The sequence below is a fragment of the Rhipicephalus microplus genome, unplaced genomic scaffold (genome assembly GCF_043290135.1).
Source record: "Rhipicephalus microplus isolate Deutch F79 unplaced genomic scaffold, USDA_Rmic scaffold_23, whole genome shotgun sequence".
In the NCBI taxonomy this organism is placed as follows: Eukaryota; Metazoa; Arthropoda; class Arachnida; order Ixodida; family Ixodidae; genus Rhipicephalus; species Rhipicephalus microplus.
Window position 1 is genome coordinate 7,700,389 of NW_027464596.1, and position 24,988 is coordinate 7,725,376.

General features: G+C 47.6%; 1 protein-coding gene across 5 annotated transcripts; it reads left to right on the top strand.

The window, feature by feature from the left end:
• Positions 1-1,225: 1,225 nt before the first annotated feature.
• Positions 1,226-24,825, top strand: LOC142786376 (uncharacterized). Of its 5 annotated transcripts, none has more exons than XM_075884035.1 (5): positions 1,228-1,688; positions 12,351-12,605; positions 14,756-14,899; positions 17,613-18,833; positions 22,232-23,831. In XM_075884035.1, the coding sequence occupies exons 1-5, from the start codon at positions 1,652-1,654 to the stop codon at positions 22,345-22,347; spliced, it is 1,773 nt and encodes a 590-aa protein (XP_075740150.1). In that variant the 5' UTR covers positions 1,228-1,651; the 3' UTR covers positions 22,348-23,831. The 5 variants fall into 5 exon arrangements, with proteins under 5 accessions (XP_075740154.1, XP_075740153.1, XP_075740150.1 ...); XM_075884036.1 differs by lacking the exon at positions 1,228-1,688 and adding an exon at positions 5,599-5,635; XM_075884039.1 differs by lacking the exon at positions 17,613-18,833 and having other exon boundaries at positions 1,226-1,688; positions 23,734-24,825.
• The last annotated feature ends 163 nt before the right edge of the window (positions 24,826-24,988 follow it).

The following is a 24,988-nucleotide window of genomic DNA, read 5'->3' on the forward strand; positions in this document are numbered from 1 at the left end:
TCTAGAAAAAGGCGTATGCACTGTGGGATCAGCAAAAAGGGTTCATTGGTAAAGCACCGGACGCGTTATCTGGAGGTTGGAAGTCCGGTCCCGCCGGCAAGTTATGTTTTAGTTCACTTAATCTTCTTTACACTATATTCATATTTACTACACTGCCATTAAAGACAGCAAAAATGCTCGGATGTTTTCTTATACATCAGTGTCGGTTTCCTTCATTTCGTTGTACATAACGGAGAAAACAAGCTTTTGTTCAGTTCTATTTCTTTCAGTAATTACATACTATCATTTTCGAGCAACCAATTTGTGATCAACGCGACTAAGTCAGTAATATTCACCCCTGCAATAAAACAAATTAAGTTTACTTTTTAATCTTGTGCGTTCTGCGCATCCGTCGAATATATGTTTCAGTGTTGCAAAATATAAAGGTATACCTAGTGCCGTGTCTTCTGTTTTCTGCTGCAATTTTTTGGCGGCGCTGACTGAGTGCTTCTCTCCCCGCACACCTCCCCTACGAATCGCCCTCTGGAAAGCACATCAACTATCCCATACTTGTTCTTTATTCGTAACTCCTCCTTTTTTTATTTTCAGAAAGTGAGCAGTGGGATCTATCATCCAAAGTTGATTGATTGATTGATTGATTGATTGATATGTGGGGTTTAACGTCCCAAAACCACTATATGATTATGGGAGACGCCGTAGTGGAGGACTCCGGAAAGTTCGACCACCTGGGGTTTTTCAACGTGCACCCAAATCTGAGCACGCGGGCCTACAACATTTCCGCCTCCATCGGGAATACAGCCGCCGCAGCCGGGATTTGATCCTGCGACCTGCGGGTCAGCAGCCGAGTACCTTAGCCACTAGACCACCGCGGCGGGGCTATCATCCAAAGTTAGTAACGTTGGTGCGATAAACAGGACAAACGGATTGAGACAGATTCGGTATAATTAGTCAAGTTAGTTCTCTACTTATCCTCAAATTCAACTTACAGCGTAGAGACATAAGGCACATCACGTGGAAAGGACAAGACGCGAAACACGCAAGTGCTGGCTAACAACTGTTTTGTTCCTCAAAATGTGAATACATAACATAAGCCCAATGCAGCACGACCGCACATGCGCACGAAAACAGCATCTAATAAAAAAAAACATTTTTTGTAGATCTATTGTTTTGTGCGTAGGCGGCAGCGCTGCCTTCCACTTCAGTCTACGCATTGTCGTATGAAGGAATGAAACAGCTGTTCGGCAGTGGTTGTGTGTGTCTTCTGGTATTTTCTACGTGGCCTGTGTCATACGTTCGTGCTCCAAATTTGACATCAGGATTATGCACCATCTAGACCTAACTGAGGTTTTATCCGAGCTCGCTATTCACATGGCTACAGCTTCTTGGAATGCGGCGGATTGCACTTAAAGCTACGATGTGTCCTTAACTGCTTTCCTGAGCTTAGCTATAGTTAAAATGGTTACTTCGTCGTAGCACTGCTTCGTGTTGTTTTCCTCTAGCCACTACAGAGTCCTTCGCAGCAGAAAGCATTGAAAGCGTCACGAGGTACTCCCTCGTAGCGAAACAGCTGTTGAAAGCACACGGTTGCTCGACCTTCGTCTCTGTCCACTGGGGAATAATATTGTGGGCATGTTGGCCTTCGATATGAGACATGAACAACGCTGCCTTCGTGGACGATGCTTCTGAAGGTGAGAGAAGTACTTTATGCTTATTATTCAATTCCACTTCGTGTAGTGTAAAAGTCACGGTAATTATTATCTGTGGTTTTACGTCTCAAAACCACAATGAAATTACGAAACACTGTGCACTGGAGCACTCCAGAAATTTCGATTATCTGATGTTCTGTAACGTGCACTGACATGGCATAGTACATGGTTCTCTACCCTTTCGCCTCCATCGAAATGCGACCACCATGACCGCGACCGAACTTGCAGCATTGACATATATTGTGGGCATGCCCATCTCGGGAACATAGTTATGAAGTTAGCCACATGATTCTACATTTACGCCGTGATCTTAACTGCGCATTCTACTGCTATTCGTGTGTTTTGTGTACTGAACAAATGTACATTCGTATTTTTTCTACCACCCACTTATTTTCTGCCTGGCAGCACATAATTTACCCATTTTTTGACAGTCTCGAAGCTAACGTTAACATTTTTTCCAGTTTCTACTTTTTTTGTCCTATGAAGTAAGCTATGGTTATATTCACCATTCAGGCATCCATTGACGTTGACTGTGAAACCGCGAGAATGACTTATACGTCAAATTTACGCGTGATCTGAGCAATAAAGCTGGCGCTCATCTCGAGCAGATACGCTTTGGTGAGAGAGGAGTTTACGCAAGACATTATAACTACATTTCTGTACATCCTTGGAAGCCCAGATTTAAAACTTTGCTAGCACTTTTGAATACATATGAAAATATTCCAAGAATACTTGGTTCCCCTTAAACGTCAAATAAATGTGTATACTTTGTATTACAACATCCAATACAGTTATCCAGTAAACTTCAAATGTCTTGACGTCATGTTAGTTTGTTTGCTCGCTGAGGTAACCATGGATTCAAGTTGTCGACTGCGCTATAAAAATTAAGTAACTGGCAAAATAGCTAAATATCCTAATGATAGAGTCGTGTAGGGCGTCTTGAAAGGTCAGTTTTGCTAAGGTATAGATTAGAAACGATATGTGCAACATGCCAACATTTCGACCAACGTGGATTCCTAGTTTTCATACAATAACTACTTCAGCCCAAATATCGAATGTCTACATTTAAATACAGAATCTAGCAACATGCCAACATTTCGATCAACGTGGATTCCTAGTTTTCATACAATAACTACTTCTGTCCAAATATCGAATGTCTACATTTAAATACAGAATCTAGATCCCACTCGACAGATGAAAACACGTAATAAGATAATTAGGGGGATGAACAGTGGAAGTGCCTCAGAAAGGCTGGCCGACGTTTTGATAGGAGGACCTATCTTTGACAAAGGCACCTTGCCATACTTGTGTTAGTTTTAAATACTAAACCCCTTAAAACTAACACGCAAAGGATGACAAGGTGCCTTTGACAAAGGGAGGTTCTCCTACCGAAACGTCGGCCAGCCTGTCGGAGGCACTTCCATTCTTCACCCTGATTATCCCATAATGTCTACATTTAGTACGTTAATAGTGACCCCCCCCCCAAAAAAAAAAATAAAAGCAGCTGTAGAAACACCACAATTGTCAGTGAAAACATATACTTGCTATTGTTCAATGTTATAGTAATGTTATAGTATGTAACACAATATAAGAATTGGTCATGCGTCAGAAAGTATTAGAGGGTTTTCTTGCTGGGTAAGCAAACGCTTGTGGCCTCATTTATCTACTTAGGCAGTCGTGCCTTCCTTATAGTGGTGCGTAACCAAACGCATGCTGCACGCAGGGCACACTATCAGAATTGCCAACCGTTTTTTCCCGAAATCTTGGGGCAGTGTGGGATAGTAAGGTGGTAATGCAATTCTCTGTTGTAGGGGAATGTAGGATAAGATGTAGGGTAATATACATTTTTGGGCTCCTCGTCGAATGAGCGAAAAGTTTGAACTATGGACGTGACATTTCCGAGGGGCCATTAACAGGTAATTGAAAACTATATGTTTTTTGAATAAAATTGGAACTGTTTTCATTTGCATTTCGCCAACAAAGGACAGAGGAGATAATGCTCCGTACATCCCTGAGCCGGCATTGTTATTTTTTCCTGTGCATGTTTTTTTTTTACTTTCCACTCTCCCGCGTTCGCTTGTTGCATGAACAGGTTTTTACATTCGGTGGCGGCTCTCGGTACCGTCATGTGATGATGATGATGATGATGACGATGATGATGATAATAATGAAAGTCGACGAATGACCACCGCTGAAGTGGTAGAGAATCAAACGCGTTATTCAAAGGCCACAGGTTCGGTCCCCGCCAGCGGCAAGTTATCTTCTGGTGCACTTTTGTTTCTTTGCATTTACACTACAATTACTACGAAGAGTACCTGCTATACTCAAAAATGGTGCCAAATCGACACGGGCAGTTTTGGAAGTTTAAGGAAAATAATCTAACGAACACAAAGGCATTCGCAGCTGACAAACGGAGTGCACGATGGCCACTTGATAGATTCGAGGCCGACTTGGCCTGCTCGGTACCGCTGGTGTGGTCTCTCCTACGATGTCAACAGAGGCAGTGATGTTTATGGCCGCGCGCACCCGGCCCCAGCGAACCGAGGGCGCATGTGTTTAAGGTTTTGTAGCCCAAAAAACTGCCCTCAGGTGAGCTATTTAGCCTTCTTAGCATTATGTACGACTTTATCGACTCTACACCCGAAATGAAGGACCATAGCGCGCTGCTTAGTTACCGGTGGACTCAGTTTTACTCTGTGAAATCGGGTTCTTATGTGTGTTGATTGATTGATTGATCGATCGATTGACTTATTGATTGATTGATTGATTGATTGATATGTGGGTTTTACGTCCCAAAACCGCGATATGATTATGAGAAACGCCGTAGTGAAGGGCTCCGGAAATTTCGACAACCTGGGGTTGTTTAACGTGGTGCACCCTAATCTGAGGCCTACAGCATTTTCGCTTCCACCGATGCAGCCGCCGCAACTGGGATTCGATCCCAAGACCTACTGGTCAGCAGCCGAGTACCTTAGCCCCTAGAGCGATACGGCAGTTTGTTTGTGTGTGTGTGTGTGTGTGTGTGTGTGTATGTGTGTGTGTGTGTGTGTGTGTGCGTGTGCGTGTGTGTGTGTGTGTGTGTGTGTGTGTGTGTTTTAAAGCAGTTGCCGCAAACACGCTTGCAAGATATGCGAATGTAACAAAGCAAAAGCTGGCCAATTCAGAGAATCGAATAATTAGGACGTGTGCCCTAGCCCTTGCGGCATATGCGTTTTTCAAGAACATGGAACTTTCATTCACTCGGACTCAATTGACCCCAACACGCACGATCCACAGAGCGTGTCGAGTGCCGAGTGTCCCAAATGTGCAACGCAAAAGAGCGAAAACGGCGTTTTCCGATATGCGAAACAATATTGCACTCTCCGTGTCGCTGTCATCACGAGTTAGCGACCACGGTTTCATCTACATGCGGATCCGGCAAACATGCGCACGCAGTCTAACATATCCTAAATGATGGCGGAATCTGTTGAGAAATGAAGTGTGTTCAGCGGCGGCTCAGTATGAAGATGCATAAAGCTTGTTTCTTACATTGCGATACGTGAACTATCCGTTGCAGGCAGTTTCACTTGTGAAGGAATCGTCGACACCACATGGGAACACGCACGGTGTCCGCGGTGGTACGTTATAAGGCAAAGGCCCTGAGCGCGTTTCGGGCTAATTAAACGTGGCAGTATCTGGTCGTAGTTGCATTGGTGCAAATTTAGGTTTTCACACTGCCCTTATGGAAAAAAAAACGCAGGATTTATGTATCAAGCAAGAAAATGAGAACGTATCGATGCAACAGAGGTATATTATTTTTAATACTTTCCGTAAATCGGCATGCGCTTAATTTGGAGATGTTGTTTCGGTCTTGGGAAATTTCAATTAACGAGCTTTCACGGTTCACAGTCTGCGAAGTCAGCGCTCCACCCTTGCTGCCCCCTCCACCAGTAGGTGATGCCTCCGCAGAACTCAAATTTCCGGCTTTGAGCACGCCGCAGAAAGTCTCTGTCATTTTCACAGCCTGATCTTGAAGAAACGCGATTTTGATGGCTACTTTTTTCAACGCGGCTCATATTGTGATTTTGCACGTTAAACCACCAAAACTATTAATATTGATATACTTGTTGCATTTACTAACATTATTATACTTTTTGCAGACTCGGAGAACTTATGGCTCTTTGAAACTATCTATAGATAGTTTCAAAGGGCTTCAGCTTCTCTTGTCTACTACTGGGCAATATTGAAGACTGAAAAGCTGTGTAGAGATAAAAAATGGTCATTTTTTCAGGATTCCGAAGCAGCAGTAGAAATCCTAACGGCTCTTTCTAATGTTACCATCACCCCTGTCTTATGGCGATAGTAAAAAAATAACTGTCGAAGCTTTTTTTTTGTCTGTCAAACTGATTTAAAATTGATCTATGGTCTTAGTACTATAGTCAGAGCTGGTTATATTGTCACGAGGTTGTGAAACACGCAGCACTTGAGAGGAAGCACGCAGGAGTCAGGGCGGTGTCAGGCGAACTGTTTATTGGGCGAACTTGTGCCCAGCAAAACGGGGCCAAACACAACTCATAGCAACAGCGGCGTGAACAGTCGTCGGCCGACGGAAAAAAAAGGAAAGACGCCCAGTGGCGCACTGCGCCGGCTTTTTATACACGCGTCGTAACGCGTTCCAAAGTGGCATACAAGATAAACGCGGCCTGCGTTGCGCTTAACAGAAAGTGATAGCGTCTTCCTTCGCAAACGAAAAGAACCGCACGTGTCAGTTTTTTATACACGCGTCGTAACGCGTTCCAGAGTGGCATACAAGATAAACGCGGCCTGCGTTGCGCTTAACAGAAAGTGATAGCGTCTTCCTTCGTAAACCAAAAGAACCGCACGTGTCACTACCCCCCTCTGAAAAAGCATCGTCCCGATGCTAAAGACAGAACATAAGAGAGAGTACATGCAATAAATTACATTAACAATGCGTCACAGCTAATCAGCGCGCGTAATAAGGTTTAAGTCGCACCACGTGTACGACTTCGGGTCGTGCACGGCGTCGTTGGGATGACGTTAAGCCATCGGGCACGACCTCATAGTCCAGTTCACCACGACGTCGGACTACCTTGTAGGGTCCAAAGTAGCGTCGCAGGAGCTTCTCAGACAATCCCCGTCGTCGTATCGGCGTCCAGACCCAGACAAGGTCACCTGGTTGGTATTCGGTGTGGTGTCGTCGAAGGTTGTAGTGGCGCCTGTCGACCGTCTGTTGGCTCTTGATACGCAGGCGGGCTAGCTGTCGAGCTTCTTCAGCGCGATACAGGTAGCTGGCGACGTCGAGGTCTTCTTCGTCGGTGCCGACCGGTAGCATGGCGTCAAGCGTCGTTGTTGGGCTCCGTCCGTAGACGAGCTTGCATGGAGCAAACTGCGTCGTTTCCTGCACGGCCGTGTTGTACGCGAAGGTTACATACGGGAGTATGGCGTCCCACGTCTTGTGCTCGACGTCCACGTACATGGCCAGCATGTCGGCGATGGTCTTATTTAGACGCTCGGTGAGGCCATTCGTCTGTGGGTGGTACGCGGTGGTTCGGCGGTGGCTTGTCTGACAGTACCTCAAGATCGCTTGCGTTAGGTCAGCCGTAAAGGCCGTACCTCTATCGGTGATGAGGACCTCGGGGGCTCCGTGGCGGAGGACGATGTTCTCAATGAAGAACATGGCGACCTCGGCGGCAGTGCCCTTGGGCAAGGCCCTTGTTTCGGCATAGCGGGTGAGGTAGTCAGTCGCTACGACAATCCATTTGTTGCCAGAAGTTGACGTCGGGAACGGCCCCAGTAAGTCCATGCCGATTTGTTGGAATGGCCGTTGAGGTGGTTCGACGGGTTGCAGAAGTCCGGCTGGCCTAGTTGTCGGCGTCTTGCGTCGCTGACAGTCTCTGCATGTTTTTACGTAGTGGGCGACGTCGGCAGCGAGGCGAGGCCAATAGTACTTCTCTTGTATTCGTGACAGTGTGCGGGAAACACCAAGATGTCCGGCTGTCGGGTCGTCGTGTAAAGCTTCCAGAACCTCTGAACGTAACGCTGAAGGTACCACGAGGAGGTAGTCGGCGCGGAGCGGCGAGAAGTTTTTCTTCAGGAGGACGTTGTTTCGCAGGAAAAACGAAGCCAGTCCTCGACGGAATACTTTCGGCACGTCGGCGGTCTTGCCTTGCAGGTAGTCCATGAGGATCTTGAGCTCCGGGTCAGCTCGTTGGCGTTCCGCGTAGTCGTCGGTACTTATGGGTCCCAGGAAAGAGTCGTCGTCCTGGTCATCCTGGGGCGGCGGATCGACAGGGGCGCGAGACAAGCAGTCGGCGTCGGAGTGCTTTCGTCCGCTCTTGTAGACGATGGTGATGTCAAATTCTTGTAGTCTGAGACTCCACCGTGCGAGGCGCCCTGATGGATCCTTCAAGTTAGCTAGCCAACACAAGGCGTGGTGGTCACTCACGACTTTGAAAGGCCTGCCGTACAGGTAGGGGCGGAACTTTGATGTAGCCCAGATGATGGCAAGGCATTCCTTTTCTGTCGTGGAATAATTGGCTTCTGCCTTCGAAAGTGACCGGCTAGCGTAACTGATGACCCTTTCAAGTCCGTCGGTCCTCTGCACGATCACGGCGCCGAGCCCTGTGCTGCTTGCGTCCGTGTGAATTTCCGTGTCAGCTTCTTCGTCGAAGTGCGCCAGTATTGGCGGCGTTTGCAGGCGTCGCTTTAATTCTTGAAATGCCTCGACTTGCGGCGTTTCCCATTTGAAGTCGACGTCGGCCTTCGTGAGGTACGTCAGTGGCTCGGCGATCCGCGAAAAGTTCTTCACGAAGCGCCTGTAATAAGCGCAGAGGCCAAGAAATCGGCGTACTGCTTTCTTGTCGGTGGGTGCAGGAAAGTCGGCTATCGCAGCTGTTTTCTGTGGATCAGGGAGCACTCCCGACTTGCTGATAACGTGGCCAAGGAACAATAGTTCCTCGTAGGCGAAGCGGCACTTTTCTGGCTTCAGGGTAAGTCCCGAGGCTTTGATTACCCGAAGAACAGCTTCAAGGTGCCGGAGGTGCTCGTCGAAGTTGGAAGAAAATACGACTACGTCGTCCAAGTAGACGAGGCAAGTCTGCCACTTCAAGCCTGCGAGTACTGTGTCCATAACCCGTTGGAACGTCGCAGGCGCCGAGCAAAGACCAAAGGGCATGACCTTAAACTCGAATAGGCCGTCTGGTGTTATGAAGGCAGTCTTCTCTCGGTCTCTCTCGTCTACTTCGATTTGCCAGTAGCCGGTTTTGAGATCCATCGACGAAAAATACTTGGCGTTGTAGAGTCTGTCCAGAGCATCGTCTATCCGTGGGAGGGGATACACGTCTTTCTTCGTGATGTTGTTCAGGCGACGATAATCGACGCAAAAACGTAGGGTTCCGTCCTTCTTCTTCACCAACACCACGGGTGATGCCCACGGACTCGTAGACGGCTGAATGATGTCGTCACGCAGCATTTCGTCGACTTGTTGCTTGATGGCCTCGCGTTCCCGTGCAGAAACTCGGTAGGGGCTCTGACGGAGCGGACGGGCATATTCGTCGGTTATGACGCGATGTTTCGCGAGAGGGGTCTGACGAAGCCTCGACGACGACGAGAAGCAGTCCTTGTATTGGTGGAGTAAGGCTTTGAGCTCCTTTTGTTGCTGCCTGGAAAGGCTTTGATTGACGTCGAAGGCGGGCGCGGACACTGCTGTCGACGTTGCGGCTCCCTGAGAATCAGTGAGGGCGAAGGCATTGCTCGCTTCCACAAATTCGCTTAGATGTGCTACCGTCGTGCCCCTATTTAAGTGCCTATATTCGTTGCTGAAGTTCGTCACCATTACCTTGGCTTCGCCGTTATGAAGCTTGGCTATGCCTCTTGCGACGCACATCTGACGGTTTAGGAGCAGGTGCTGGTCGCCTTCGATGACACCTTGTAAGTTGGTAGACGCTTTGGTGCCGACGGAAATGATGACGCTCGACAGTGGCGGGATGGTTACCTGCTCTTCTGTCACATTCAAGGCATTGTGAGCGACGTTGCAGTCTGACGCCGTTGCATTATCCGTGGACAGCGTGATTGACCTGGATCTTAGGTCAATTACTGCGCCTTGCTGGTCCAGGAAATCCATGCCTAAAATGACGTCTCGCGAGCATTGCTGCAGGACCACAAAATTCACAGAATACGTCTGGCTGTGAATCGTGACTCTTGCCGTGCAGGTTCCAGTCGGTGTTATAAGGTGGCCCCCTGCTGTTCGGATATCCGGTCCTTCCCATGCAGTCTTTACCTTCTTGAGCTTAGCGGCGAAGAGACCACTGATGATAGAGTAGTCGGCGCCGGTATCAACTAGGGCGGTGACGCTGTGGCCGTCGATGATCACGTCGAGGTCGGTGGTTCGTCGTCTGGCGTTCCGGTTAGGTCGGGGCGTCGGATCACGGCTGCGTCGGCTTGGTCCGGTGCTGCTATGTCGCGTAGGCGGCGAGGCTTTGTCGTAAAGACTCTGCTCAGGCGGCGTACTGCGACTACGTCGGGAAAGTTCGTGCGTCGTGGTCGTCGTCATCGGCAGCGGCGGCGGCGGCGGAGGAGGATCTTCGGCATTGCGTCGTGCAGCAACCGCACCTCCATTGGTTGCTGCCTTTAGTTTCCCGGGTAGGGGCTTGGGGATCGGCCCCGGTTAGGGCCGGTGTACTGGCGGCGATCCGGGGAGACGTAGCGGCCAGGCGAAGGTGAACGGGATGGTCGTCGTTGTTGCCACTGCGATCCGGCGATGTAGTCGGCGATGTCGCGAGGTCGCTCACCTGGGCGCGGACGCGGCGCGTTCACGTCGAAGCCACGCAGTCCCATCTCACGGTACTGGCAGTAGCGGTAGGTGTGCCCGGCTTCGCCGCAGTGGTAGCATAGTGGGCGGTGGTTCGGGGTGCGCCAAACGTCAGTTTTCCTCGGCGAGCGCTGGATTACTGGCGAGCGGGAAGGCGTCGGGGGTGGCGGCGGTGGCTGGCGACGAAACTGCGGAGACGTTGGGTCCTGGTGTTGGCGAGGAGCGGCGACAGGTCGTCGTGCAGTAGCGGCGTAGGTCATAGCCTCCGGTTGGGGCTGTGGCCGTTCAGGAACGCTCAGTGAGCGCTGTAGTTCCTCGCGGACTACGTCTTCGAGAGAGGCGACTTGGGGCTGAGACGATGGCAACATGCGGCGCAGTTCTTCACGAACAATAGCACGTATGGTCTCGCGCAGGTCGTCGGGGCAGAGTCCTCGGACTTCTGCGACGTCTGGCGACATGCGCCGATCGTATTGGCTGGTCCGCATTTCAAGAGTCTTCTCGATGGTGGTAGCCTCGGAGAGGAACTCTTGTACCGTCTTTGGCGGGGTTCTGATCAGTCCGGCGAAGAGCTCCTGCTTCACTCCTCGCATAAGCAGGCGAACCTTCTTGTCTTCAGACATGTCGGCGTCGGCATGGCGGAAAAGTCGCGTCATCTCCTCCGTAAAGATCGTTACGTTTTCGTTGGGGAGCTGCACCCGAGTTTCAAGCAGTGCTGCGGCTCTTTCCTTTCGCACGACGCTTGCAAAGGTGCGCAGGAAAGCAACGCGGAAGTCGTCCCAGGTTCGAAGCGTTGACTCGCGGTTCTCGAACCAAGTCCTTGCGGCGTCTTCCAGGTAAAAATACACATGACGCAGCTTGTCGTCCGGGTCCCACTTATTGAGGGCTGCGACGTGGTCGTAAATGTCAAGCCAGCTTTCCGGGTCTTCGTAGGTCGATCCGCGGAAGGTAGGCGGCTCTTTGGGCTGGTTGACGACCACGGTTGCCGAAGAACTAGCTTCCGTCATCGTGGATGCCGGCTTCGTAGCAGCCTTTGTTTTCTTGTCCTTGTCGGGGAGCGGCAGGTATTCGGGCGGTAGTCCTTGTTGTCTTCGGCTCACTCGAACGACCGGGTCGGCGTCGTCCTCTTGCCGGCTTGGGCTTGGCTCACGGCTGGACGGGGGCGTACGGTACATGGACCAAGAAGCACCTCCACCAGATGTCACGAGGTTGTGAAACACGCAGCACTTGAGAGGAAGCACGCAGGAGTCAGGGCGGTGTCAGGCGAACTGTTTATTGGGCGAACTTGTGCCCAGCAAAACGGGGCCAAACACAACTCATAGCAACAGCGGCGTGAACAGTCGTCGGCCGACGGAAAAAAAAGGAAAGACGCCCAGTGGCGCACTGCGCCGGCTTTTTATACACGCGTCGTAACGCGTTCCAAAGTGGCATACAAGATAAACGCGGCCTGCGTTGCGCTTAACAGAAAGTGATAGCGTCTTCCTTCGCAAACGAAAAGAACCGCACGTGTCAGTTTTTTATACACGCGTCGTAACGCGTTCCAGAGTGGCATACAAGATAAACGCGGCCTGCGTTGCGCTTAACAGAAAGTGATAGCGTCTTCCTTCGTAAACCAAAAGAACCGCACGTGTCAATATAATCGGTTGTTGTAGTGCGCTTTATTGCGTGGGTTCTGTTCAGTGCCATCCACATCTGTGCAGAGCAACACAGTCCACGCAGACCGGTGACACATACAGAACTGACAGACCTGATCTTCCACGGCCCTGGTCCAATGACTGTCGTGTGATGATGTGCCGGGAAAAGGCAAAATCGTAATGGCTTCACCTTTTTTCGTTCAGTGCCACCATTGAGAGAACCACATAATGCGCCACGTCACATGGACAATGAGCCACCAACCCAGAAGCGGCGTAAGGTCAACCAGACCAACGCCCCTTGGCGCGTTGCAGTGGTGGGATCTCTTATCGTCCTATTCGCCACGAGTGTGTTTGGTACCTCGGGCCTTTTCTACGTCTACTTCATGGACACGTTCGGCGTCAGCCACGAAGCTGCATCTTGGCCGGCCAGCACAATGGCTGCGATGCTTAACTGCGCAGGTGGGCAGGACATTTATCACAGCCCGAACTGTCTCTCGCTTTTAAAAAGCAATACGATTTTCTACAATTACTGAAGTAGGCTTTAACTGCGTATTTTGAGCCAGACTGAATGCGATTTCTTGAACTTCAAGAAGAGTGTTCAGATCAGCAAACCGATAAAATGACGTATCCTGTGGTTGTGTATCGTACTGCATATGGTCCAGCGTTTTACTAGTAGAATGAACATTACCTGTGAACAATTATTTTCATGCTTGAGAAATATTCCACATCACTGGCCATGAAAAGTGTAGGTACAGCATATACAATGAGCCTTTTGGATTCCTGACTCTTTACCTTTTCTGAGATCTTGCATGCTCCTCACATCTAAAAACGTACAATGGTAGACCTATGGTTACTGCTACGTACTAGCTACGCGTGGGGCTAGCTTAGGGTGCCTAAGCGCAGCGCTTACTAATTTAGCGACTGATTCGTCAACATAACGAAAGGCAGGAACCCTTCCTTAGGCACCCCAGCTTTAGTAAAAGCTCCAACTTAAGGTCAGTCCTAATATTGAGAGCAAGAAATACAACCGATAGTTTCAAATTTATCAAAACAATCAAACTGCTAACAATTGTGAAGATTACCGAAGTTTATCATACCTTTATCAATCTATACTACAATAAACAATAGCATTGCTGCGGTCTTGTGACAGAAGAACACGAAAGCCAGATGAGTGGGGCTACAGGACTGGTCGTCAGCCGTGCAATCATTTGTAGGAAACTTTCAGCAACCGAGACAACCACTCAAAATGCATTACGGTACAAGCAGTCTAATGCCGTCACCGGTCGACACCAAGTGATAAAAAGGCTCCATAACATATATAGAGGAACAATTACAATAGGGTGTTGCGAAAACACCTCTTAGACTGATAACAGAAGCCGCGAGAGACGCAGGACATAACTTTTTTTTCGAAGCGGTACCAGTGTCGTCGCTGTTTGTGTCCCCAGGAAGTTTTGCGCATGTCATACACAAGGTGCGAAGGAACGATGTACAGATCAAGAAGTTGGATACATTCACAATAAACGCCTTGTGATTATCAACAGAGCAACATACCACCTACCGCTAATGAATCTTCGACAGTGAAAGAGAGCATGTTGGTAAAACGAATTACCAACATATACACTCTGTCAAACTAAGAAGACCAGCTTCTGATACGAAAAGCGCACAAGTTTATCTGGGTCTAGCCCTCAATGTGCTGATAGGAAAGCTATTGAGGATAAGCAGGCACAATATTTTACAGGAATCAGTCAAGGTTCATGAGACCAGTCAGATCTGATGACTCAAAGAGCTAAGCAGCACTTGTCCAAATGTGCCAACGAGACACGATCATTCAGTCAAAGACGAGTGCATGCAGCAACACGCTTTGGATCACTGTGCTCTGAAGGGTTGTGCTGTCCAATAACCATGATTGAATAATCAACTTTTTAGTGACTGTAGCTACAGAGTATGTTTGTAATGAAAAGTTGGAGGCAGATCTACGTGGACGAATTCTTCTTTGTGCTGCAAGACATTCTAGTGCAAAATATGAGTGCGGTTAGCATGATTCGCATGCAAGACGGTGAGCAGTGGCGCAGAGCTCATCCTCGATATGTCACGGCAGTTACATGGGCTGTTTGACCTGACAACGGGTCGAAGGCTGATAACGGTTACCTTTATTCTACTACCTGCTGATGATACGAAGCAATAAATGCTTTTAATATCAGGAAGGAACCAATCATCACCGCCTTGCGTGGCGTAGTCATGCAAACCACAATTAAATTTGGCAGTGGCGTATATCGAAGGCCAGACAAGCTAGACAAATTTTTTCAAGTGGAACTGTGTAGAGAGATACGATTGTCTCCAAATTCTGAACATAGACAAATAAGCTCGTTTGATTCTGTGACCTAAAACGTTGTTTATTCAATCTTAGTTAATGGGGTGGCTGACAGTGTTGATTATTGTCGCACTTTGTATACGTCACTGGATACATAATTAGATATATAGTTTATCTACAATGGTGGTTTTCGTGTACATTCAAGCGCTGAAGTTCCACAAGGCCATAAAGCTTATTTTTTAACACTCTACATAATTACAGAAATGCAGTTACTTATTGTGTCAATCTTAATTTTCAGGCCTCGTTGTTTCGTTACTCCAGCGCTTCCTGAGCATTTTCCAAATTTCTCTCGTCGGCAGCGTTCTACTGTGGACAAGTCTCATGCTAGCAGCATTTGCACCTAACATGGAGGTCATGACTGTACTTTTGGGAGCTGTGCACGGTAAGCGCTTGTTAAAATCGAATGTTAATACTGCATCTCCGAGGGGAATAAGAACATGCGTCGCATTACAGCGTAATTTAGTACTTAATTTTTGTTTGGCACTGCGCTATTGAGCGCTCAGCTCTGATTGTGAGCCTCTTGGATTAAGGGTGAATGAAGGTAAAAGTTAGCGATATAAAGGGTTGTGTACCGTAGCATATAATAATTTGTATGTACGCTGTATGTGAAATGAAAGTGCTGGGAGGTGCATCCACTGCTCACTTGCAGCAGCGCCAAGCATATCACCATGACATTATCTAATCTACCCATCATGGCAATAGCTATGGCATGTCACTGAACATACCACGTCCCGTCAATTTTTCATTTCATGTGGCGCACATAAATCTCTTATTCCATGTGCTCCGAAAATCAAAACGGAAAGAAAAATAAACAAAAATAACGGGCGTTGGACTCGTCACGTCAAAATGACGTGCTCGTGGTCGGGTACTTCAAACAATGTAACAGACACATTTATGCCAGGAGCATTCTCTTTTAATCGGGATTACAGCAAGAGTTAGCAAGTTCTTCGTTATCCTTCATTACGAAGTCCAGTTTTTACAAACAAGTTGTCAAGTTCTACCGCCCTTCTCGCGGTGTTCAATGTTCTTGTAAAATGTTTTCATTCCGCGTGTTCCAAGGTATTCCGCCTCCAACCCTCCAGCTTTCCCTTACTTCTCTCTACCACACATTCATTTATGTTCGCAGAACTTCCATTCAAACTTTATATCTCGCGCAGACCTGGTCTCTCAACTTACTTTACTTATAAGTATACTTTCTCATAATTTCTGCGCATTTAAAGCACGAATATATTTCACGCGAAAATCTCTCGTTATTGCTTCGCAATCTAAGACACACTCATTCACTCCCCCAAAGGATGTATACCTTTCGTCATAAAATAGTCATAAAATCTGACTGTTTTTATTCCATTCTTTGCTGTCCAATTTACCTCCACCATAGCTCATTTATCCTCCGCTGCATTTGCGACTTGACGCTAACCACCTTTTCTTATCTATTGTCAGATACGTTGCAATCTTTACTGCTTAGGTTTGTCGTAAAAGCGAGTGCCGGCCACTTCAGCCGCAAATCTGTTGATCCCAATAATATTAACCAATAAGCAATTCGAAAAAAATTCTTCCTGTAATGTGACCCTGGGTTCCTTATGGAAGGGTTCCTCATAACTTCCGGTATTTAACTAAAATTTACAGTCAGTACGACTGAAGATCACTCGGCACTTTGGTTTCGTCTGCGACGTTCGCAAGCGCCTGTGGCCACACGTTTCAGCTTCTTTGGTTAGCCATCTGTCCTGAGTGCATGGGTGGTCATTTCTTTTTATGGGTATGTGGGGGAGGGCAGTTTATATCATTTTCTGTGACCAATTTTCTCCAATTTTGTCAGCTCTGCGAAATTTCTGTCGCACTCAATCGCATCTTTTCATCCCTTGTTACCAGTCTTGCTGCAGTGAATGAACGTCTGTCCGCGGTCCTATGCTGAACTGTTCTGCCGAGACCAATTTGACCTCCCAATTTTCAGTGAGGGGCACATAAATGAGCCGAGTTGCTGTTTCTTGTCGTATGCTGGTGCAACGCAGACAAAGCTGCGAACAGTATAGGCAACCATCGTAGAACGAGCGCTCGCTCCCGCCAAGGAGAATTGTTATTCCTCTTGTTCTTGTAGCACCTTGATGATGATATTCCGGGAGGAAGACTTCAGGGGCCTGAGCTGTCGTATGCTCTCGTCGCTTGGCATAACGAAGGCGAAACTACTTATAAAGATAGTAATAAAGAGGAAGCAAGTGAGAGATAAACAGAGAAAGATAGCTAAAAATTGAAATGAATAGATTTAATAGAAGGTATAACAGCCAAGAATAGAAACAATAAAGAAAGTAAATGGGCAAAGTGAAAAAACAAAAACAAAAGAGGAGCCCCGCACTGCCTTCAGTCTTGACACCGCTTGTGCGAAGCGGCCTTTCTAATAAATTATCAGCTACCCCTTCTTGTTTCCTCATCCACCCCCCTGCCTCCTGGTGTTACGCCTGCCAGTTTCTGATTTCTCACACGCTCAGCAGTCTTGCGACAAAATATCAATGCTTGGTCTAATATCATCATTGCCGCCCTTCACGACCAGCTATTCGGGGATGTCACTTATGATAATATATAATAGCTGATTATGGACACTGATTACAGGTCTCACAGCATTTCTGTGAGACCTGTAAGAATATTCTTCGTCGCCAGCAAATTTAAACTTATGTTTTAGCTTACGCATATACGAGATGTAGGTTTCTCTCGCTGTTAAGAAGCCTGCTTTCTGGACGTATAAAAAATGTCCGCCTAGTTAAGTACGAGCATGGTTAGAGAAAACTGAAGTAAAAAGCGTGTCCCGGGTATTCCTTATATTCATTGCTTATCGCTGGATAAAGTGGTACACAAAGCGGGGTGGTGTCACTTTACGGCGTTTGTGTTGCCCCTCTTATAATGTTCGTGTTTAAACGGCAAATGTTTGTCATGACCACTAAATGTATATTTAGGTGCATGCAAACTGCTGCAGCATGTGTAATTTACGAGATGGCATAGCGCGCCAACAGCTGCACAGAATGCGGCCGAAATGCATCAAGGCAACTACGCTGTTATCTTCTAAAAGTTTGTCGCTACATTCCCGTCTTTTTTTTTCCCGACAGGTCTGGGACTCGGCTTCGTGGAGAATACTGTGTCCGTTATTATTGCGACCTCGTTCCAGAAGCACAAATCCTTCTCTATGGGTTTTAAAGATGGTGGTCGTACATTGTCCGTTCTCATTTTCCCCACCGTCGTATCTTACTTTAATTCTCTTTACGGTATCCGGAGCACGCTCGCGCTATGTGGAGCGTTGCTCATGCACGTCACAGCGCTGGTGTTAACGCTACGGCGGCATCCGTTCACAGAACGGCCTTGTCTTCGCCGAAATAGTACTGAAAGCAGGGACACCGTAAAATCTGGGTCAATACGAGTTGTTCGACTCCACAAAGAATCATCAGATAACAATACGCGGATAATAACGCTAAAGAATATTAGTTACGGATCATGTCATAATTTTATAAAGGCAGCTGACCTCCCTCACAAAAACTTGTCATTTCAGGTGCCTCAGTCACCGATCCCAGGTTTCGATATAAACACATGCGCGCAAAATCAAGCATCTTGCGAAGCCGCACCGGCACCAGCATCAACAACATCCGAAGGTGGTAGCACCAATCATGTTAAGCAATCTTGCACCCAGGAGAGCGCCGGTTCTCCGAGGTCGCAGGCACGGCGGATCTTGCGAGTGGTTGCTGATCGTTACCCGTCACCAGTGGTGAATGCGTCACAGCGGGGAAATACAGGAACTTCGCTGACAAGCGAGGTCGAAATGCCAGCCCTCAATGGAAAGCGAAACACTGCGCCGTCTAGCAGAACCCAAATGGTCCGTCTCTTCGGTGAACCTACGTTTTACATCCTCGCGTTCCAAAACACAGTGATGAGCTACTCATCATTTATGTTTCGATCGATAATAGTTGACTATGCGAGAGACAAGGGGGTGCCCTTGGCTAATGCCGAACTGATGGGAACATACTGCGCCACCAGCGACCTGCTTCTAGGCCACATGGGCTTGCCCTTTCTGGCCGACCGCGGCTTTGTGAACCGAAGCTTGCTTGCGGCATTGACATTCGGCCTTCTGTCGGCGTCGATGTTTGCTTTAAGTTACTCGGAAGGATTTGTTTCTTTCGTCGGCATCTTTCTCGTACAGTCCCTGCTGATCTCGGCAACCGCTTCGTTCTCCCCTGTGCTGATCACCGACTATCTTGGCGCTTGTCGGGTTCCCATAACTTGTGGTGTCTCTGGTCTCGTGACGGGGCCTCTACTCCTGGCTACACCCTCGATAACAGGTTGGTGCGTTTCTTACGTTTTTTTTTCAATACAGGTTTTACATTGATCGGTTTCAAGTATTTCCAATGCCATCATCATCATTATCAGCCTGACTGCGCCCGCTGCAGACCTCTCATATGTTCCGCTAATCCACCCGGTCTTGTGCTTTCTGCAGCCACGTTATACGTCCAAACTTGTTAATCTCATCTTTCCACCTAAACTACTCTCCCCTCGGAATTCAGTCGGTTACCCTTAATGACCAGTGGTTATCCGGCCTACGTGCTACGTGCCTGGCCCATGTCCATTTCTTCTTGATTGCAACTGTGATTTCCTAAACCCCGGTTTTTTCCCTGGCCCACTGTGCTTTCTTCCTGTCTCTTAAGATTACACCTCTCGTTTACCCTTCCATCGCTCCCTGCATTGTCATCAATGGAAGCTGGACCCTCCTTGTAAGCCTACCGGTTTCTGCTCCGTAGGTAAACATCGATAAGATGCAGCTGTTTTACTTTCCTCTTGACTGATATGCCGCTTCCATCATTTCGTTGCAAATCTCGCGGCGCGTGAAAGGAGCGAAAGTTGACATCTAATTGGAGTATTTCTGCTAATAAGAGACGATCAGGATCGATGAACCAGTAATCCGGCCACGGGACACGATATTGCGCGTTATTCGTGGAGTGATGGCTACATTTCAGCAATAGAGAAAGCGAAATCGCGGGTGAAAAGGAGGTAAAAATTTATTTAAACATGAGATTCGGACGCTTACTAGCCATGCAGAGTCCCCCCGCTCGATCCCGCTGCGCTTTGCGTTCTTGAGTTCACAATGTTCCAGGACGTGGGCGGCCCAGCCAATGGCAATCTCCTCCTTGGCCAGGTCTGTCTAGCGCACTGCAAGAGTCCTCTGGGTATTCTATAGGAGAATGTTGGTAATGGCAGCGTAGGTGCGGGTCCAATGATAGCTAGTTCGCTCCCGTGTAAACGTTGGCAAAAAATACAAGGGAAAGGGAGCGTGCGCTTCGGAAGGCGGTGCCATAGCCTTGATGAATGTTTCCCACGATGGGGTGAATCATTCATTGAACCTCTACGATCTCCACGTGACACTGATAGCCGCAGAATATTTTGCTACCGCCTCTCCAACATTTTCTAAGCTAGGATTCGTACGGCCCGTCATTGAGCGCAGATCCGTTCCGACGCACAATAGAGTGCTGCGCGTGACGTGGACCTTCCTACGTGACTTATTGGGTGGTCCCAGCTACATGATGCATGCCACATACCACAGTGCAGCTGCCTTTAAAATGACGTCATCGCTGGCTGCACGCGCCGACAAACGATGCATTGGGGAGGCGCACTGAGCGGAAGCATGCGCGTGCACCACTACTGTGCTAAAATTTCTGTTCATTTGCCTGGACTTGCTGAACTAGCTGTGATCGGGAATTTGGCTTGCTTCAAATATTTCGAAAGCAGGTGTTTTTGGTGAAGTATCAAACATGAATATAAAAAGGCAAAACAACGCATATATCAGTATAAAACAGTTCCATGGAGAGGGCGACAAAAGCAATAAGCAGTTAGTCTAGATTTGCCCCGTTATTTTTTTTCTTTTTTTCTAATTCATGTGCGTTTTTGCTGGTTGTTCAGGTTACACCGGCTAAATATCTTGCTTCGTCAAGTATACTATCTTTTTTCGTTCACATGGCATGTTGCTAAACTAATATGGTATGACATTATTGAATGGCGAACACGAGCGACACACCCTAACATGAAAATCATGACATGCGTGTCATGTAACAACATCACTACATGCCAAGCTCATGATGCGCTCGCGGCCGTTTCGCTAGCTTCACATGTACCAAACTCGGTATTACGCTACGCCAATGGATGACGAAGGCATGTGACTGGTGCAAGCATGATAATCATGAGATGCGTGTCATGTGAGAACATGAGTACATGCCATAGTCAAGACTCCAATACATTTCGACGTGACGTGGTGCGCGTGCTCGCCGGCGTTCATTTCGTCGCATTACGGCGGCGTTGCCGCGCCAGGCGCCGGTCCTGCCATATACTCGCAGGCGCGCGCCACGCTGTGTTGCTTTGACGCATGCGCGTTTCAGCGCGTCTGGTGTTCTTCCGTCACAAAAATTGATTGATTGATATGTGGGGTTTAACGTACCAAAAGCACTATATGATTATGAGAGACGCTGCAGTGGATTGATTGATTTGTGGGGTTTAACGTCCCAAAACCACCATATGATTACGAGAGACGCCGTAGTGGAGGGCTCCGGAAATTTTGACCACCTGGGGTTCTTTAACGTGCACCCAAATCTGAACACACGGGCCTACAACATTTCCGCCTCCATCGGAAATGCAGCCGCCGAAGCCGGGATTCGAACCCGCGCCCTGCGGGTCAGCAGCCGAGTACCTTAACCACTAGAACACCGCGGCGGGGCATCCGTCACGAAAAGAGGGAGACGCAGTGTTGTCTGGGTAATGCATAGGCGCGAAATGCAGCCTGTCGCATTTCGCACCGGTTGCCGTCAGGCCGTGCCGACGGAAGCCGGTCGCGCCTGGCGTAAGACTATTAGTGCTCGCACTTTGCTAACGTAGCGTCGCTGTGCCCAGCGTGCGCGCGCGTCAATGCTGCATTGGAGTATATTGGGCCCTTCTAATGCGCTCACGGATGTTTTGCTAGCTCCATATATACCAAATTTAGTGTTACGTGACGTCAATGGATGAAGAAGGCATCGTTTATTTCCGCCTCTTTACTTTGTGCTGATTTCAAAGTGACATATCAACATTTCTCATTCGTGCTTCTCGTATCATCGATTCCCACTGTACGTGGGATCTGCCAATTTTTTCTTATTTCACCCAATGTTTTGTTCGCGTTCCCGAAATATTGAAAGCACAAACTCACAACTCATACCTTGATTTCATCGCTTCCCTTCATTGAGCGCTTGCCTCGCAATTGTTGTGTTGATCGTCAGTTATGTAGCGATGACATATTTCATCATGTGTCCGCTCTTCCTATGTCTCGTGAAATGGCAATAGTATGTGCAGCTTTCTTCAAGAAACACGGAGCGAGTCTTCGCACAACATAATCGATCGTCTCAGAAATATTCCCGGGCCTAGTTTTGTCATTAAAATTGACAAGCTCGATATCAATTTCCACGTGCCGTCGCGTTTGCGAACGGGGCGGGAAATGTCGCGTTTCGCCATTCTCGCTAATACGCTGCGATATTTCCTTCACTGGTTGCACAATAGCACAGGTGAAAACTGAATGATGTAAATTCGTGTTTTCGTTGCAGTTATACTCGTGTTGATATAATAGCGCAATAGTACTCTTTTACTCACTACGCTCCCGCTCCCACTTCCCGCCACTCTGACACGCCTTCTTCTATGTTTTTTTTTTTTTGCGATTCCCCAACAGGCTTCTTCAGGGACACCAAGGGTTCGTACGACAGCCTAGTGCGCCTTATTGCTGGGCTGGCTGCCACCTCTGCAACACTCATCTTGCTTCTGAGGATACCAAAGAGAAACTGCTGAACTTCTGCAAACGTTAACCGAAAACTTCTGCAAACGTCAAGCGAACATTAACTTTCGTGCCACAAGCAAACGAATAAACGTAGTCAAAGCGACTGCTTGGGCGAGTTAGCACGACACACCTCACGTGCAACTCGAATAAACCTCAATTGAGAGTCGCCGCTTGTGTTGGTGCGGTGCTCAGTGTGCTCCTTTTTCGAGTACCCACTTTTTCAAAAGCAATCTCAAACCTGCACCTTCATTTTATTGCGGTCGTAATGGTAGAAAACTTATTCTTTTATTTGTTGACTTGCAAATCCCTGGAGGGTGCAGTCCTCAGTCCAGGATTCCACTAAGTGCTGCAATCCAGTTGACACGGTCGATTCTGTCAATGCTGGTCGTTCAGGGCTGTGCTGAAAAAAGTGACCTCTCTCTGGAAGAAGGAATGGTTGCTTATTTCAGGTTCGTGCAGGGCAAAAGTCAGGGCATTGAGTTGGTTACAGTGCGCGGCGGACTGCTAGGTTCGGAAAAATATTCTGAGCAGGCACCTAACAGCATCATTGGCACGTGTTTTTTTCTACTTTTTTTCTTGCGTTGTTAAGGGAACGTTCAACGTGTAGTCTGTATTGCTTTGTAGGCCCGTAGCCAGGGGAACTGCCCCAGGGGCCGGGCGTCTCAATCGCCGCCCTCCACAATTCTCATGAGGATGGTTTTAAATGAGTTTTTCTGAAGTAGTAATGGTCTTCGGCAAGTGTCCTGCCCCTCTCCTTTATTATATCGTGGCTATAATTCGTCTGGGATTGCAGTGTGTGCAAAGCCATGTTAGTAGCATCGTGTCTACTTTCTCTGGGTTGTACAAGCTTTCTCCGTAATTAAATGAACACTGATCAGCCGCTAGTGGTCCAACTTACAATGGCTTCCCTAAACCCACGGCTTGTTAGCTGCAAAATTGAAGTGTACAATCTAGTAAGTGTCCTGTCACACGAATGGCTCAATGTGCTCTTGCGAAAACTGCAGGATGCTTTTATGGATTCCGTTTGAAGCGTGAGCGTACCGGTGGAGAGTGCATTGACAGCACACGACGCCAGTGATGTCGTTCCTGCAATGACGTCTCACATGCGTAGTCCAAAGCGGTTAAGCCCTTTAATTGTGGCCATTTTATGGACCTAATGTATTCTTCTCCTGTCGATTACCGGAGACTAATATGAATTGATCAAATAAACTAACCACTTTTTAGGCTTCATGATTTATCAAGTTTTTCGAGGGCATAGAAACAAAATTAGTAATCGAGGTACTTCGATTTAAAGGAGTAAGAAGATATTACGTAAATAGCTTAGTATATATCTGAAAATACTATTGAGAGTAACAATTGTTTGGTGAGACATTTTTTTTACATTTGACTTTTTCCAGAATCGGCTTCCATAATTTCAGTCCTTGTGTAGGAAGTCAAGCCTCCCGAGAAAAAAAGGGTTTATTTAAAATAAACAACATCCCGACTCTGTGAGTAACTTCTTGCTTGCTTGTCTCTTTACAAGTGGCTCGTACCGCTACGGAAGATCGCCTATTTTAACCGGCGGTTAAAATAAAAGGACAGTTTAATCTTTTGATGACATAAAATGAATTATTCGATCGTCTAAGCATTATTTGAGTACAGAGTTCTAAAATGTCGTTTCATGACATTCTGAAGCACGAGCGTTGTTCGTCCTCTTCTTTGTCGCTGTTCTTCCAACAAGCCACCCCGCGTGCAGAAATCCACATAACGTGTGATTGTGGTGGGTAAAAGTGTCAAACGGTACAAGTTTCCAGCTACAGGATCCTACCTTGACATCTCTTTCTCAATGTTCTCAATGAAGCTCGTATGTCATCAAAAAGGAAGCACTAAAGACGAGTCAATAAGAGTTACCAACTAACCCTGCAATCCGTGATTCTCACATTAGCTTACCAGCGTTATCCATCATTCCTTTGCTTCCCCATTGCCCTAGCCCGATGTAGAGCAGCAGGTTGGAGCACACCATCGATTAGGTCGACCTTTCTGCCCTTCCGTAACTAAATTCTCTCTCTGGCAACGAGAAGGCGGAGAGGGAGAAATAAAGTAAGTGATAAAACATCAGAGAGGCGGTAAGAAAGAGGAAAACTCTTCCCGAGAAGGAGTTCCTCAAGAGGTGGGACTCGAACCCCCGTACCCAGAGATTTGAAGCGGACTGCATGTCTCCGAGAAATTTTCTTTATTAAATGGAGTAAAATCTTGGCCCTTAGATTAGCAGCACAACAAATTGATGTTCCGGCTTGTTAGAGAGAGAGAGAGATGTTGAAGGCATCTGTAGCGACACGAGAGTGTTCATGTTTCCCGCGTATTTGAATCACTTGTTCCAGAAATATGTTCTTGCTGAAAAAGGAGGCTCCGCACTTCTAGCAATCGGCCTTGCTCTCGAAGATAGAGAAGGATGAGTAAGTCATATGGTCGTATTCTACCATCTGTTAAATAAATCTATGCTTGAGGGGTGGACTTCGACGTACATTGTAAAAAAAAAACACTGCATCACAACAACCAATAAAACAATGATCAAAAACCTTACGTCGCAGGAAACAAAGTGACCCTCAGTGCTTTCACGTGTTATCCAAAAAGAGTACTTGGGCCCATCCTGAAAAAATAAAATCACCGTTC

Coding starts and splice junctions, on each gene's coding strand:
- LOC142786376 (XM_075884035.1), top strand. CDS start 1,652: ATGAACAACGCTGCCTTCGTGGACGATGCTTCTGAAG. Junction 1,689..12,350: donor CGTGGACGATGCTTCTGAAG/GTGAGAGAAGTA, acceptor TTTTTCGTTCAG/TGCCACCATTGAGAGAACCA. Junction 14,900..17,612: donor ACTTTTGGGAGCTGTGCACG/GTAAGCGCTTGT, acceptor TTTTCCCGACAG/GTCTGGGACTCGGCTTCGTG.